General features: G+C 48.6%; 2 protein-coding genes across 2 annotated transcripts in view; one reads left to right on the forward strand and one right to left on the reverse strand.

The window, feature by feature from the left end:
* Nucleotides 1-9362, forward strand: part of LOC104520924 (BTB/POZ domain-containing adapter for CUL3-mediated RhoA degradation protein 3) — a 9433-nt gene extending 71 nt beyond the window's left edge. The window contains 6 exon segments of the mRNA XM_029083665.1: nucleotides 1-139; nucleotides 5191-5360; nucleotides 6473-6559; nucleotides 7193-7245; nucleotides 7939-8134; nucleotides 8959-9362. The exon segment at nucleotides 1-139 is cut by the window's left edge and continues 20 nt beyond it. Coding sequence (XP_028939498.1) covers nucleotides 1-139; nucleotides 5191-5360; nucleotides 6473-6559; nucleotides 7193-7245; nucleotides 7939-8134; nucleotides 8959-9177 — 864 coding nt within the window. The 3' untranslated portion in view covers nucleotides 9178-9362.
* A 4445-nt stretch (nucleotides 9363-13807) lies between these two features.
* The window catches only part of LOC104520935 (unconventional myosin-Ih), a gene marked incomplete at its 5' end in the record, with an annotated part of 9437 nt that continues 6850 nt past the window's right edge, over nucleotides 13808-16394 (reverse strand). The window contains 3 exons of the mRNA XM_010162766.1: nucleotides 13808-14012; nucleotides 14928-15027; nucleotides 16067-16164. Of these exons, the coding sequence (XP_010161068.1) occupies nucleotides 13989-14012; nucleotides 14928-15027; nucleotides 16067-16164 (222 nt within the window). The remainder of the gene's footprint in view (nucleotides 14013-14927; nucleotides 15028-16066; nucleotides 16165-16394) is intronic.

The following is a 16394-nucleotide window of genomic DNA, read 5'->3' on the forward strand; positions in this document are numbered from 1 at the left end:
GCGAGTCCCAGCTCCAAGTATGTCAAGCTGAACATTGGTGGTGCCCTCTACTACACCACCATGCAGACCCTCACCAAGCAGGACACCATGCTCAAGGCCATGTTCAGCGGGCGGATGGAGGTCCTCACAGACAGCGAAGGTAAGGGGCTGCTCCCCGCGTCCCTCACGCTGCCTTCCTTCCTCTTCAGTGAAAACGGGACAAAAGGGGCTGGAGAAAATGAGAGAACAGAGAGGAACATCTAATCGTAGGCCCAAGTATTTGAGAGAGTTGGGGCTGTTGAGCCTGGAGAAGAGAAGGCTCCGGGGAGACCTTCTAGCGGCCTCCCAGTACCTGAAGGGGCTCCAGGAGGGCTGGGGAGGGACTTTGGCCAAGGGCAGGGAGTGACAGAACAAGGGGGGATGGTTATAAACTGGAAGAGGGGAGATGGAGATGAGATGTGAGGAAGAAATTCTTCACTGTGAGGGTGGTCAGACACTGGCCCAGGTGTGAAGCTGTGGCTGCTCCTCCCTGGAAGTGTTGAAGGCCCGGCTGGGTAGTGTTCAAGGACAGGCTGGAGTCTAGTGGAAGGTGTCCCTGCTGATGGCAGGGGGGTTGGAACTGGATGAGCTTTAAGGTCCCTCCCAACCCAAACCAGTCTGGGATTTTATGTTTCTATATTTCTTCATTTTATTAGTGTTAAAACTCGTAGTTTATACAACTGAGAAAAGATGTGGAATAAAAGACACGTGTGACTTGAATAGTTGTCTAAAGAACACAAGGAGAGCAAGAAGTCCTGGGGCTCCTGTCAGGCCCAGATAACATGGGCTGTGTGTGTCTTGTGAAATACTGACTCTGAAGCTCTTAAGCTACAGAAAATGGTGGGAAGAGTCATTAAGAAACTGTGAGTCAGGACTTGTGTGTTTACTTTGAAGCTCAGAAGGCAGTTCCCTCATCTTGTTTCCTTACCTCAAATACAAGCATAAAATTTGCTCTGAACATTGGTTTATGAGCTAAAAGGTGGTTTTTTGAAGTGAATCTATTCTCTTGTGAGAGTATTGATCGTTGGCTTCACTAAAACAGAACCAGTTGCAAAAATGTTAGAAACTTTGCTGTAGTATTACTGACAATAAAAGGAGGGAGCTGGCAAATGGGTCTCTCCACGTTAAATGTGTCTGTAAAGAATATGCAGTGTGTCAACTAAGGGAGCAGCGCTCAAGGACTTCACTTCCTTACCAGATATGTTGATTTTATCTTCTGCTGAGATTCTTTAAAATATTTCTGTTAAATTAAGAATATATCTCAAATGTGCTTGTGAGAGCTGCAGCTGGTGACTTGGTTTTCTATTAGCATTCTCGTACCATGGGAGTGTCACAGAGTTTAATTGGGAGCACAGCTTTTTATTTATGCACTGATATTTTGCCCATAAATATGTTTATGGACTTGAATACCTTGTCTTTAACAACAGCTACTGCATCGCTTCGCTGAAAGGTTCAAAACACCTTTCTTGTGACTAGTTAATTACTTGAAATTTTGTTTGAACTTGCTGAACACAAAAGGGAGTATGTGGTTAGAGGAATTAGACTGAGTTTTGAGTGCTTTAGAATAGTCTGTATTTGGGTCATGTGGAACAACTGATGGATTTAGTAGGGCTCTTGTGATGAGCTTTCTGGAGAGAGGAGAAAGTGGATTTGGAGGAAAAAATTCTAAAAAAATACAAACTAATTATCTGAATAGTCCAGTTTTAACTAGAAGTCTTTATATTTAAGCTGGGGAAAAACAAAGCTGTGTTCTCCCAGGTTTTATACCGTGCCTTTGGCAACTTTCAGCTGCTGTATTCACGTTGGCGCTGTGGGTTGTGGGCTGCAGATCAAAGGATCCCTCGTGGGCCTGTGTAGGTTGCATAAAAAAGCCAGCCTATGGGTCCAATTAAAAAAAAATAAATTTAAAAAAAATGAAATGGGTATGGGCACCCTTACTGGGAAGACTGCAGATGTGTTTTAGTGGAAAGGTTGTGAACCAGTTCATTGAAGACCTCTCCCCTTGCTGCTAAACTTCAGGCGACTCCAAAAGTATTCTCATGTCCCTTATTCAAGCTGCTCTGCATTTCCCAAAATTTGGTAATTCAAGACTCACCAAGTCCTTCAGTTTGGAAATGGATCGGAAATTCCAGCTGAATTTTGGAAGCTCACCCTGGTGTGGTCTCAGCGCTTCCTCCCGGGCGTCCTGGGCAGGTACATGGTGTTCCCAGGGCTGGGAGGTGACTGCTCCCTGTGAGTGCAGTGAGCTGACAATCTCACTGCTCACAGGAGGGGAACTGGGGTTTCATCTGCTAAAATATCATTCTTGAGACATAAAATCACAAGTTTTTCTTGCTGTGAGTCCCACGGTGTCTGTGTGGGATTGTTCCATTTAGCTGGTTTGTGTTTTAATAGGAATTGGATACTTCCTGCCTGCTGTAACCGAGACACTCCCGTTGCTGTCCTTCTTGCTTTATCTGCCCTTGCCTGGCGTGATGCTGGCGACTGGGACAATAGCATTATAGCTGCTGGAGGAAACTCTCTTTATCTGAAATTCTTCAAAATACTGCTAATTGGTCACACCCAAAATCTGGCACAAAACAAAGTGTTTCTTAGGGAGAGAAGCCAGGCTTGCAGAGAAACTGGAAGGAGTAAAGGTTTGAAACAGTCTGTGGAATGTGTCAGCTGGGTCCTCCTCTTTGTTTAGTCGCGTTCTTCTGCCCCCAGCACCATCTCCCCAGCTCTTTCTCCAAGCGTAACGATTACAACACTCTGCTAGTTGGGCTGCAGGAGAGAAAACTGGAGTTCTCTGGTGGTGGATGATTATTTTCAGTTTAGAAATTGTTGGTGAACTGTAGCAAACTGGCATATTTTGAAAGTTTCACTTTTATGGTAACGAGCAGATAGCAGGATGGGAGTTTTCCAGGTGCATCCATCTGTTTCTCATTTTCTTTTCTGCAGTGTGATTTTTTTTCCCTCGCTCCCCGTTGCCATTAACCAGTGGATTGAGATGTGTATTTTCCATTCAGCTGGTAGTGAGGCTGTCGAGCATCAGGCAGCCTTCAGTGTCAGGCTGCTATTTCATCTGTCAAGCCTTGGTCAGAACATGTCGTCTGCTTTAGCCTGGCTGTTTGGATGCTGTCCCTGAGACTTCTTCTAAAACTAAAGATTAATTTCCTAAAAGTCTGATGTGTGTACATGCAATGCATGGCTTATGCATTCCTACCTCAGTAAATGGATCACAGGCCATTTTTGTAACACTGCAATTAAAAAAGTGGCTTTAAATGACTCTAGCTGAAACCCACTCCTTGGGCTCTGCACAGCCGTGACTGGGTGGCAGCAGGGTCACTGTTCCTGTGAGTCATCTCGCTTTGGCTGTGTGCTTGCCTGTTTGGTTAAAACAGAAGGTTTTTTGAAAGCTGTTTTTGCAGTCACTTGTGTTTTGCAATGCTGCTCGAAAGATTTTCTCATCCCCCCCCCCCTCCCTCCACATGAAAAGGAGCAATTCTGCTTTGCTTTCACCATCTGTAAACAGAAAGTCGCAGAGGGAATCGCAGCGGAGATGATAACAAGAGGTTTGAGGATCATAACTCTGCTCTCAGCCTGCCCTTTACCTCCCTGCATGCTGGTGTGCTCCAGTAAACTGACAACGGCTGCACTGGTGGAATATGGATGTTCTTGTTCGTTAGCATGTCTCGTACTCTCTCTTCTCTTTGCTTTATATACCTTTGTATTGGCAAATGAGCTCTTTTCTGCTCTGGTTGGATAGGTACTGTATATACACACCTATATATAGAGGTACTGTATTCATAGAATCATAGATTGATATGGGTTGGAAAGGACCTTAAAGCTCCCCCAGTCCCAACCCCCCTGCCAGCAGCAGGGACACCTTCCACTAGACCAGGTTGCTCAAAGCCTCATCCAGTCTGGCCTTCAACACTTCCAGGGAGGAGAAGCCACAGCTTCTCTGGCCAACCTGTTCCAGTGTATTCATTAGCCTGGATCAGTCTTTTGTTCTTGGATTTCTCTGTCTCTGGTTCTCCTGCCTCCAGCTTCCTGGTTTGTTATTACAAACATAAAAATTACAATTGTGAGCACACATTGTGTTTTATGTAGACAGCAGGGTAACGAGGGAGACGGAAAGCCTGTAGTAAACTGCTGGAGAGCATCTTGGTTTTCCACAGAACAGCATGAAAGGGCTGCGTTCACTTTCCAAATTGAACCAAATGTTCAGACTTTACTAGTAATTCCATTCATGCAGAATATACAGGGTCTGCTTTAACCTACTTTCCTTATTTGTCTAAAATATGACTCCTTCCCCACAAGCGTTTCCTCGCTGCATTCCTGAGCCGCAGCCCGTCCGAGTGGCCATCTGTTCGTTTATGGAAACTCAAGCTCCAACGTTGCCTCACGTTTCTCAAGGTCCAGCCTGATTCAGGCAGCAGAGTGGCAAGGGGAGGTGAAGCTCAGGTCCTTCGATCACCAGTGAACGTTTTGTTTGTAGCTCTTTTCCTTTCCTCACACGTTGTCAGTACACAGCAGTGCTGGTGAGCTCCAGGGCAGGGCTGTACGTTACACACCACATCTTCCAGCAGTTGAAGACATTGTGCTAATAACCACTTTATTCTACCAAATCGATGCACTTTGGGAATATAGAGACTGAAACAGCGTTTGCCTTGACACTGCCAAGTCTGTGCTGCTTTTCTCTTGACAATCTTTTTGCACATTGGCTGGATCAGAGCAAGTCCCTGAGTTGTGTTCAGGTGCAACAACCTTTAGATGGTCAGGTCTGGTTGGCTGTAGTAAGCTGTGTGTAAGGAACAGCCACACGTGTATGTAACGGGGCCCTAGGGAGAAGGCAACAAAATCATGTACGAGGGCTTTGGGAGTAGACAGAGAACAGAGCTGGTTGGTTTGAGAATGAGAAGTATTAATTCCTCTTTTCAGTTAATTATTTGTCAATAACTGGGAAACTATGAGAAACAAGTGAGCTGCCTGCCTTACCCCCACACACTCGAAACGGAGGAGGAGACGATAAATTCCCTGTGCTTTCTGCTGCCAGCGCAAGCGAGGAGCTGGAGGTGGCCTGTCCTGCCAGGAACCTGCTTGGTGCAGCAGTCCCAGGCCAGTGGCAAGGCCTTTTGCCACCTTTGCCTCTGCTGCTCCTCTACTGTGGTTTTCCTCTGTCCCCAGGCTGGATCCTGATCGACCGCTGTGGAAAACATTTCGGCACGATACTGAACTACCTGCGCGACGGGGCCGTGCCGCTCCCCGAGAGCCGCAGGGAGATAGAGGAGTTGTTGGCTGAAGCAAAGTACTACCTGGTCCAGGGGCTGGTGGACGAGTGCCAGGCAGCCTTGCAGGTAGGTCACAGAGCTGAGGAGGAGTCTGGTTACTCTGGCTGCAAGGAGGGGTCAAAAAGAGGAGGCTGCTCTGGGAAGGAAGCAGCATCTGGGCAGAGCAAGATTTTCTGCTGGCTTCCTTGGTGTCTTTTTGAGGCTGGGATGAAATTGAAATACTTAATGTCACTGATCTGCTGGAGTCTGGTCACATCCAGAAAGAGGTGCTGAGTTATCCTCAACATTTAGTGCTCCCCAGTTACAGTGCGGGATAAAGAGTTGCTCAGTTTCCCTCCGCTGACCCCTGGGAGTGTGCAGGCAGCAGCAGCAGCAGCCTGGCTCCTCTGTCGCTGCCACTCAGGGTCTTACACAGTGAAATGATCCGTCATCAGCCTGAGCTCTGTGACAGAAGTTAATACCCCCAGCACTGACCAGGATGGGGTAGGTCCTTTGGCCACTGCAGAGCAGCTTCTTGTAGCCACAGGCTAACCACAGTCTACCGAGAGTCCTGTTCTTTCTTTGTTTTCCTCTGAGGTGCTCAGCTTTGGTTTGAAGCCACTGCTACTGGGGTCCTCTTTGAGTGGTCATATTCCAGATCCTGCCCTTTAAATTGGTATATAACATCAAGTCCCTGTGTTTGCAGAGTGGTGGAGAGCAGAAATGAACATCTGGGGTGGTCCCAGAGGAACGCTGCCTGGTAGCTGGAGTGCCAGCCTGGTTCAGAGCATGGACCAGAAACAGACACTCAGTGAGGACAAGAGGAAATGGCCTCAAGTTGTGCCCAGGGCAGTTGAGATGGGATGTGAGGAAGAATTTCTTTGCTGAAAGGGTTCTGAGGCATTGGAAGGGGTTGCCCAGGGCAGTGGTGGAGTCCCCATCCCTGGAGGGATTGAAGAGTCGTGTAGACACAGTGCTGAGGGACATGGGTTAGTCAGGGACTTGTCAGTGTTGGGTTCATGGTTGCACTCGATGATCTCAAAGGACTTTTCCAATCCAGGCAATGCTGGGATTCCATCACAGATTGCACACTGGGCTGGTATCTCTTCAGCACACAGTGTGCAGGACCTCCCCAGTTAACAGGAGTGTGCCCCAAGGCCTGTTTACATTCAGCTGCTGTTTGATTCTCGTTTCAGCAGAACAAAGATGCATATGAACCATTCTGCAAGGTACCAGTCATCACATCTTCCAAAGAGGAGCAAAAACTTATAGCCACTTCTAACAAGGTAAGAGAGGCCAGGCAGCTTGGCAGGATGCTGACCTGCTGCCCCAGGCTTGTGTGGGACCTTGAGCACCTGTTCTTCAGAAAATGCTCTTTAGCCTTCAGCAGTGGGCTTACCCTGAGATACACACACACACACACACACGCTTCAACTGATGAGCTGCAAAGCACTGAAAATCTACAGCAAACTAAACATTGCTTCTGATTTAACAGTCAGATGTTGCTCAGGCTGGGCCTGGCCATTTATTTCTCCACTTAAAGTGTTAAAACAGAGGGTGCAGGCAGTGGCAGGCTGGTGGGGGAGATCCTCAGGGCTGCGCTCTGGTTATTAACTTTCTTTAGCAGACGTGAATCAATGACGCCTGTTTCTGGAAGCCTGCTCGCTGTGGTGGGTAGAGGGGAGGATGCTGGTGGCAGAGAGAGGGTGAGAATAGAGGATGATCTAGTCACAGAAGGGGTGAGGAGGGATCGCAGCCCCATTGCCATCCCCTGCCTGATGGTTTTGCAGCAACAACAACGAAAATCCCTGATGGTGTCGGATCGTCTTGCAGCTTCTCTGCTGTGGGGCCGTGGACTGAGCTGAGATTCCAGCTCTTCCTGCGCTTCCTGTAACTGATCTGTGGTTTGTTTTTTACAGCCAGCGGTGAAGTTGCTCTATAACAGAAGCAACAACAAATATTCCTACACCAGGTAAATGATTTCAGCTGAACTTCTTTGACTAAAATCCACGATAAGCACTTGCTTTTCCTTTTTTCAGAACTGATGGCAGGTTGGTGCTGGTGTGCACTCTGGTTTTTCCCAATTCATTGCAAACTTGAGTCAGAAGGGTGCCTGCTGGCATCAGTGGGAGCTCAGCCTGTGTGTTTCTGTGGCAGGGGGGTTCCTCTGATCCTGAGGTGCAGCTGGCAGAGGCTCCTGGCCAACTGCTGCCCTGCATTCCCCCTGGGCACAGCACAAGTTGAAAACCCGAAGCTGCCATGGTGCAGGTCAAATCTGGGACCTCGTTCTCCTGTCCTTATGTCTGTCTGTGTTCCATCACATAACGCTGTTTCCACCCAGCTGGTGCTGGGCTTGAGCTTAGGAATGGTTTTATTTGGGTGCTGGAATTCTGTACACAACTGCAAGGGCCTTAGATGATATTTTTCACGGGACTGTTGATGTTGTGTTACTGCTTCTTCAGCAGCAGGTTTTCCTGCTTGTACTAGTCAAATGAGTTATCCACCGCAGTCCTGGGCACCAGCTGTAAACTCTGCCCTGGTAAAGACACAGTAAATCAAAGGAAACTGGGTATATGGGGTTGTGAATCCTCACTGCCCAAACCCCCTTCTACGCCGTGTGCTTTGTTACCCTGACGTGACTGCCGCCTTCCTCCATCTCTCGCAGCAACTCCGACGACAACATGCTGAAGAACATCGAGCTCTTTGATAAGCTGTCCTTGAGGTTTAATGGGAGAGTGCTCTTTATAAAAGATGTGATTGGAGATGAGATCTGCTGCTGGTCTTTTTACGGGCAGGGGCGGAAGATTGCCGAAGTCTGTTGCACTTCCATTGTTTATGCTACTGAGAAAAAGCAGACGAAGGTACGAATAAACCCCTGCACACTTCCAGCAGCAGGCCCAGCTGCTGCCAGATGCCATCCTGACATCTGTTCCATTCTGAACACTCCTGTCATTGTTTAGCATCTCTGTAGAATAATCAATGCCATTCAAAGCGGGAGCAGCACAGTGGAGCTCATCCTGTGGGTTCGTTAGGGTGGGGACTGCCTGGCCCTCGTGCTTCACACAGAGCAATTGTGATATTCCATCATGGAAGTTCAGTCCAGCTCTTTCTCTTTAGACAAACTCGTGCACTTTGACACTTAGTTTACATCCTTGTGTAAAGACAGAGCCTGGTGAGCAGTGGCATGCCTTCCCCGTGCCTTCTTACCTTCCCCAGGAGAAATCTGTGACTCTGCCCCGCAGGCAGGCCAGTTCTAAAAAAAAAAACAAACCAAACCCAACAAAACCAACCTGGTTGCTGGGTCTCAAATCACAGAATCACAGGATGTCAGGGATTGGAAGGGACCTCGAAAGATCATCCAGTCCAACCCCCCTGCCAGAGCAGGAACCTAAATGAGATCACACAGGAAGGCGTCCAGGTGGGTTTTGAATGTCTCCAGAAAAGGAGACTCCACACCCTCCCTGGGCAGCCTGTCCCAGGGCTCTGTCACCCTCACTGTAAAGAAGTTTCTTCTGAAAAAGCTGAAAGGAAATAACAGAACAGAAACAATTGTGCTAGGAGGGATTTCTGTGGCTAGAGTGCAATTAAGAAATTTTAAAACCAGAAAGGGATCAGGAATAAAGGTAACCTGGTGCCTGGGGACTGGCAATAGTTGAGAGCAACCTTCTCTCTCTTGGGTGCGCAGGTGGAGTTCCCAGAAGCCCGAATTTATGAGGAGACACTGAACATTTTGCTGTATGAGTCCCAGGATGGGAGGGGACCTGACAACGCGCTCTTGGAAGCCACAGGAGGGGCAGCTGGCCGCTCCCATCACTTAGATGAAGACGAGGAGCGAGAGCGCATTGAACGCGTGCGAAGAATTCACATCAAACGTCCGGACGACAGAGCCCATCTGCATCAGTGAGCCCAGCCCAGCCCTGGAAGGTGCTGCCCTTCATCTGATCACTTACCTGCAGCAGAGGACCAGGTGGTTTAACTTCTGTTCAGCAAAGTCTGTAAATTACATTTTGTAACAAAATAGATTATTTGGGGTATTTAAATGCAGTAGTTCTAGGGCAAGAATAAATAAGGTCACTGGGCACACGATAGATGCTGTACGGACCGACTGAGCGGCTGGAGAGATGCCCTGAATTTTTAGCACTCTTGTCTTTGCTATTTTGTGGCTAGAGAGGAAGAGGGCTGGCTTCCTTTGGCTTTAGTAATTATCCTGCACTTTAAAAACAAAACTAAATGAAAAACAAAAAGTGGTCAGTCAGCTGTCTGCCTTCCCTCAAGGCACCGTCTCCTCCTCCGCGTTCAGGCGTGGGAGAAACGCCGTGATCTAAACACACCGGGGCCGCTGCAGAGCTCCCTTTCTCCCAGGCCTGTAGGCAATAGGGTTGGTATCTCAGGAGTTCCTTGGTGGGACTCCCAGGAGGACAAATGACACGTGCTGACTCGATTCCTGCAGTGCTGGGGGTCAGAATGACCCTCTCAGAGCAGTGGGGGGGAGCAGGGGGAGCTGCCTGGGCTCCCTGCAGCTCTTGGAACCTGCTCCTCAAAGGCTTCAGTGGAGCTTCTCCAGCACTGATCTGTGGAGACCCAGCCCTGCTTTAGGGGTGGAAGATGTTAAAATTCCTCCAAAAGGAGGATCAGGAGCAATTTGGATGTGATTGTTTTTTCTTAAGGTGGTGTTGGTACCAGTCTGCCTGACCCCAGGTCTCAGCTGGGGAGTTTCTTTCTATCAGATCACAGGGCAGGAAGCTGTGCTGGCTTTACTGCAGGTGAAATGGTCGTTGTCACAGGTTCAAACACCCGGGGCCAGCTCAGCCCAGCCCAGGTAGGAGGCCAGCGGCCGTAGTTCAGGTCTGTAACGGATCCAGGAGCATTGTCGTGCTTTGAGCGAGGGCAGCGCGAGTACCGCAGGGAGGAGGAGCAGGCAGGGGCCCAGAGGCAGTTACTCCATGCTTGACTTTATCCTGAGCATATTCCAAGTCTTTTCAGAAATGGCAGCTGTGTGGGAAAGGGCAGAGCTAAAATGTTGTGTAGAGCAGACCTGGGTAGTGTAGTTTCCAAGAACACTTTTCTGTTCTAAATGAATATTTTATCTACCTCCTCGTCTCTTGTTGCCTGTTGTGGAGTCAAGTAACACTGAGTGGAAGATGGTGAGTTATTCAGTAGGGCTGGATGCTAAAGAGCTCCAGCTGCAATGGGTAACGTAACAAGTCTTGAGAGGGAGAGAAACCTGATGTAGGAAGTCTTAAACATGCAGTCAGGCTGACACCTGGCAGACACCAGAGTACTTTGGCCTATTGCAGAGTTTTTTGACCCTTCATCTGGAATATCTAGCGCTGGTCTTACTGGGCAGACACCTCCCACAGAGCAGCAGCTCCATGGTCCTGTTCCTCAGTGAGGTGGTGACTTGTTTTTGCCCAACTTCCTGCTGCAAGGATTCCTCCTCCCGGCTCAGGGCTGCGAACAACACGTTAATATTTTAAAAACCAAAGGTGTTGGCAGCATCACCAGCTACGTCACTGCAGCGCTTCTATTCACACAGCAGGTAGAGCCCAAACTGTGTCTCCCGTGTCTGTAGAGGCTCAAATAAAGCCTTAAGTGCTTGCTCAGTGGTACAATTTGGATCATCAAGTAAAGCTAAAAAGATTTCAGAGTTAGGCTGAGGTCACCTTTCTAGTAACCAAAGACTTTGCTAAGTTGACACAGCCGCTGTCCCTGCCAGAGGTGGTTGTTGTACCCGGCGCCTCTCCTCGTACTTCTTCAGCTACTGCTCCATAAGCCCGAGCTCAGCAGTGAGCAGATGGACCAGTTACGCTGGTGTCCAGCAGCTTCAGCCACATCCTGATGGTTCCAGGCTTTGATTTTAAGCTGTGCTTACATGTGTTTGCAACACACTCGGGGTTTGTAGAAGTCCATAGTGCAGATTGTTCTGAAGGACCCGGTGCCTCTCCCTTCTTACCTTCCTGGTGTGATAAGCTGGGGAGCGTGGCAGGGAAGTCCTCTGAAGGGCTCTGTTTCTCCAGCACTCTGTACTTTGACACTGACTGGTACATTGCTGGGCTGTTCCTGGGTTTCTGAGTGTCTGTAACAGACTTGCTGCTCCCACAGGGTCTAGTCCCTGCGCTCTGTAAAGCCGTTCAGTCCGACTCCCGTGTCTCAGCCGTCCCCCTCTGCTCCTGCCACCCATCAGTGGGTGAGAGGAAGTTGTAGAAGACACTGATAGTCCTGCAGCAAACCCTGCTCATGTCATTAACTCTCTAGCCCTGGCTCTCTCCTGTGAGACAGGAGGGACAGGCCACCTCCACCCTCAGCTGTGCTGAGCTACCTGCTTTCCCCGTACGGTGCTGGGGAGACTCCAGTCACCAGCACTGGCCGCTCACACAAACCCCAGTCACGTCCTGTGGGACAGGAGCAGGTTCAGCTCCAGGAAGTGACCCATGGTGACAGCAGTGCTAAGCACCTGACAGATCACACCTGTGTGATTAACTTCTCTGTAAATAGATTCTTACCTGGCTTCAGGAGTTCTTCTTTCAGGTTTTTGCAAACTAAGTTCTTAAAAAAAACCCCAAAAACCAGGGGATGATGATTTTTAATCTTTGTACAGTGGTTTATACAGCTCTTGGTTCAGTACGTCACTCCAGGAGAGTCTGAGTAAGTTTCAGTTTTGTTACTGCATTTATGGGCAGACTCTGCCTTAACCCACTCCTGACTTAACCCTCTGTGTGCTGTAGTTGTGTGGTAAAGACGTGCTGCTGTCGTGTTAGAACGTCCCTTCCCTACCAGCCCCTTGACCTCGGTCTGTGGAGAGAGACTCTGTTAATGCCAGTGCACAAACGCTCCCGGCTCTTGAGCCTTTTCACTGTAATGGTTTTGCCTCTCCAGGTTTCAGGTGAAGATGGGGAACAGGGCAGCTGTCCTGGGCACAAGCAGCTCTTTAGATGATCTAGTACCACCTCGTATTAACGGGGAGCACAGAGCTGGCTGCTTTGCTTCTCCAGCACCCCGTAACAGACACCAGTGGTGACAGACAGCAGGGCAGAGTGACTAAAATCTTACCTGTGGAAGTGATTTCATCCATATAATGCAGAGAAGCTGGACGAGGATCTGCAGCTTGTAACACAGTCAGGACCGTGTGCTGGAGGCAAGAGTGACCACCAGCCCCTGGCTCAGAGCTCCTTGACAGGGTGTTTACTCCCACACACATCAGAGTAGCTGTAGCACCAAAACAGCTGCTCCTGTTTTCCCCTCAGGTTTTGGATCCCACCCCAAGCTCCACCTGCTGCAGGACATCACCTGGTTAGAGCCCCTGTGGAAGGCCCCAAGCTCCAGTCTTCCCTTAGAGCAAAGGGGAGGCAGAACTTTTCCCTCTTAAGGGAATTGTTCCATTTATGGACAAGAACAGCACATGCATCTGTTCTGTACAATCATTCCCTCCCACTTTATATACTTATGCACAAAAAAAGCTTAAGCTGGATTTCAGTGTATGGTTGATGTTTGCAATATGTACTCTTTTTTTTTTTTTAAATATAACCTAATAAATTAGAAGATATTTCATATTTACATGCGAGTCACTTTATTACTTCTTTGAAGCAAGCTGTCCTCATGGTCCATGGAGCTGGAAGGAACTTTCAGGCAGAAACACCAGACACCATCATCATCCTCCCCTCTGGTTGGTAGTTTTACCTCCTGGCACTGTCTGTGGCTCTCAGGACTCTGCAGATCCCAGGGGTTAAAGGCAGCAAATCAAGGATCTCCAGGCTGTAGATTCAGCCCAGCCAAAGCAAGCTGGAGCAGGAGCTACACGTTTGCCTCAACATGAGGCAGCACAGTAAGTGCTTTGAACATAGAGAGCAGCAGCAGAGCTGCAGGGAGCAGAGGGAATTCCTGTCTCCCACCCCTTCCCCTCGTACCTACCCCAGTGCCACCTCCCCAGTGAGCAGTCTCAGCTCTGTGGGTAGAGATGAAGGTTCTTCAGCAGCAGGAGACTGGTTTCTTCTGAACCAGACTGCACCAAGCCAGCTCATCCTTCTTTAAGAGGAATCATTTTGGTCATTTATGGTTTTGCTTCCACTGCACCGTGCACAGCTGCTGTGCAGGGAGAACCAGGACAGTGTCACTCTGAAAGCAAAGATCTTCCCCCATGTCAGAGCAGATGAGAAACACTCCAGACGAGCAGCTTCATAGGCTGATGCACCAACAAAAATACCAGCACCAGCCCTACTGCTCCATTTCACCATCACTCCACCTGCCCAAGGACTAAAGGCTTTGCCAGGCTGCCCAAGAGAAAAGGTGTTTTCAGCCCAGAGGTACCTTCCTTGGTCTGCACTTGCTGCAGTTCTGGGGAGCTGTGACTCAGAGTCCAGCTAGAGGAGCCTTTTTGCTTCTATCTTAGTCCCTCCTGGCTGGTCAGCGCTCTCAGCTCTTACTGAGTGCACAGGGATGGACATTGTGTGTGTGGAACTGCAACTTTTGGTTTAAGTATTTCCCCATGCCTGTGTAAGGAGCATCTATGCTCACTGGAATGTTACAGTAACATAACAGAATTTATTTAGCTAGAGTTGAAAAAAAAAAAAAAAAGAGCCTAAAAGATGCAAGCAAACTCTCCAATCACAGCAGCCCTATGGCATCAAAGATTCCAGGGGAGATGTGAGTGCTGGTCTCATCCTGCAGGCTCCTTTCCGTTCCTGGCTGACACTGACCAGGAACAGGAACTGTTTCTCATCAAGACTTTGCCTGGGTTGACACCTGGGATGAGAAGAAGGAGAAGGAGTCATTAAGTACAAATGTTCTGTCCTGGAGGTGGCCTGTCTGGGGGAAATGAGGTTGTGTTGTTTCTGTTTAACAACTGGCAGATCAAGACAGCTCCTTTCACATCTGGGCTGCAAGGACAGCGACCTGTGCCCGTGGGTGTTACACCACGGTGGGTAATTCCCCCTGGGAGCTGTCAGCTACCAGTACCAAACACATTAAGCTCACTGGTGAAGCAGCAGAGACCCACATATTCCTTTGTTCCTCCAGCCACACTTGCCCTTTACTGCCTTGCTAATGGAGGCAGGTTTATCCCACCTCCCTGCCTGACCATCAGCAAGGAGGGAAGCAAAAGCTCCCCCATTTTCCATAACTGCCTACAGAGCCAGAATTCATCCTCCCGTCCTCTGCCAAGACTGCCACTGAGTCAGACAGGTCCTTCCTTCTCAGAGAACCTGCCTGGGTGACAGGAAATGCTTTCCCTCCATTCCCTGACTGAGTTCAGAAATAACTTGCTAGAAGGAGGTAACAAGAGGTGGCGAAAGGAGGAGGCAGGTGCCCAAGTTTGCAGGTACAGGTTGAATTTGGGCTCAGGCCAGATCCTCTAAATGACCAAACCAGAGAGAGCCTTGCTCCTCTCCCCATGATAGCTTGAGAGAGTAAACAGCAGCGACAATTCACATGGAAGGTGTGTGGCTGCATCTCCCAACGATCATCTATTATGCATCATCTTATGTAGGCAGATACTGACAGGGTAATCATGTCATTCACCTCTCTGCTCTGTAAGACGACTCGAGTCCTCCTGAACTCACACAAAGGGCCCTTGCCAGACCTTGGCTGTGCTCTCTACAGGGGCTGAGCACCAAAGGAAAAACCACAAGTCCTATTCCCAGTGCTCAGACAAGGCCTTACCACTGTTAGTTGTCCATTTTTGGCTTTGAAGACCTGAGGCTCCTGCCCAACGGTAAAAACCATCGTCCCTTCCTTCCCAGAGCCGATGCAAAACTGCAGGCTGCAAATACAGACAGAATTACTCATGAGATGCTTTCCTTGCAATAGGCTTTACTCTGAGCTCCCTTTATTTCTGTTCCCTTGGCAAATCTCGTTAAATTAGAAGATCAGAGCCCTCCAGCTTCGGTAAATTTCCTAAACAATTGCATTATACCACATAACCCAGAAGGGTTTGATGAATGGAGCATGCCTGCCTGGGCCAGGCATTTGAATTTTCCTGGTGCAATTAAGCACTAGAAGATAAGCAGATCTGACCTGGAGAAAACCACTGAACACACAGAATCTAATTACAACTGAAACACAAAGGCCAGAGAGAAAAGCTGGAGCAGAAGTACAGGTTTCATATGCCAGGTTCAATTTATGCAGAGATTTAAGAGACAGACTGCATCCACCTGCCATGAGGTTGGTTGGTGGTGTGACTGGGAAGGTTCCTGTGCTCAGCAATCACATTTCAGGCCTTTCTGAGTTTTTTAGGGAGAAGAGCATTTATCCTGAAGTGACCTGCTCAGCAGGCTTTCCTCAGAGCTGCTGCTAATGAGATCTGTTGTGAAACCACCAAACCCACAACCTCAGGCCCAGGTCGCATCAGCAGAAGCCTGAAAAAGTGGTTTTTAAAGTACAGTCACTTTATAGAAGTTTGTAAGAAGTTTGGGTTTTAGGCAGAGGAGTCCAGGGCAGGTCTTGGAGCAGAGCAGCACACCTAGCAAGGTGCAACCACAACCACCATAGGAACACGCTTCGTTAGCCTGGGAAATAGGTCATAATGATTTTTACTACATTTTCTTGTTCTAGTGCATCTAAAAGGTTGGGATGGTTTTTAACACATTTTCTTGTTCCAGTGCATCCCATCTTCTTTCCCCTCTGCCTGTGAGAAGAAGCAATGAAAACAACAGTGCTCCTGCACCAGACGTACTCAGTTCAGGGCACTGTCTGCTGGGGTGACAGTGATAGTTTTGACCTTGGTTCTCCAAGGTTTTTGAAGCAGGTTCTTCCATAAAATGCAGCCTGCACAACACTACCCATTGCACTCCCTTCCTTACCTTCCCTGCACAACTTTAACAAGGTTCTGCTTGTTGGCCAGCATGCAGAGTTTAGTGACTGTCTCGAAGATATGCTCACACTGAAGTATCACATCTCCCTGGAAATTAAAAAATAAAAATAAATAATAAAAAAGAGGCATGAAGTCACCTGGCATCGCTGGAGAACCACGTCTGGAATGCCAGAGCAGCGAGCGCTGCGCAGAAGGGACCGATAACTGCACAGCAATTACAACAGTCGGGTACAAGTTCAGTTCGTTAAACTTCCTTTCCAGGGAGTATTTAGGATTTATAGCAACTTTGGCTCTCAAAGAAGGAAAGTGAAAGCAGC

Source organism: Antrostomus carolinensis, unplaced genomic scaffold (assembly GCF_000700745.2).
Source record: "Antrostomus carolinensis isolate BGI_N321 unplaced genomic scaffold, ASM70074v2 scaffold47230, whole genome shotgun sequence".
In the NCBI taxonomy this organism is placed as follows: domain Eukaryota; kingdom Metazoa; phylum Chordata; class Aves; order Caprimulgiformes; family Caprimulgidae; genus Antrostomus; species Antrostomus carolinensis.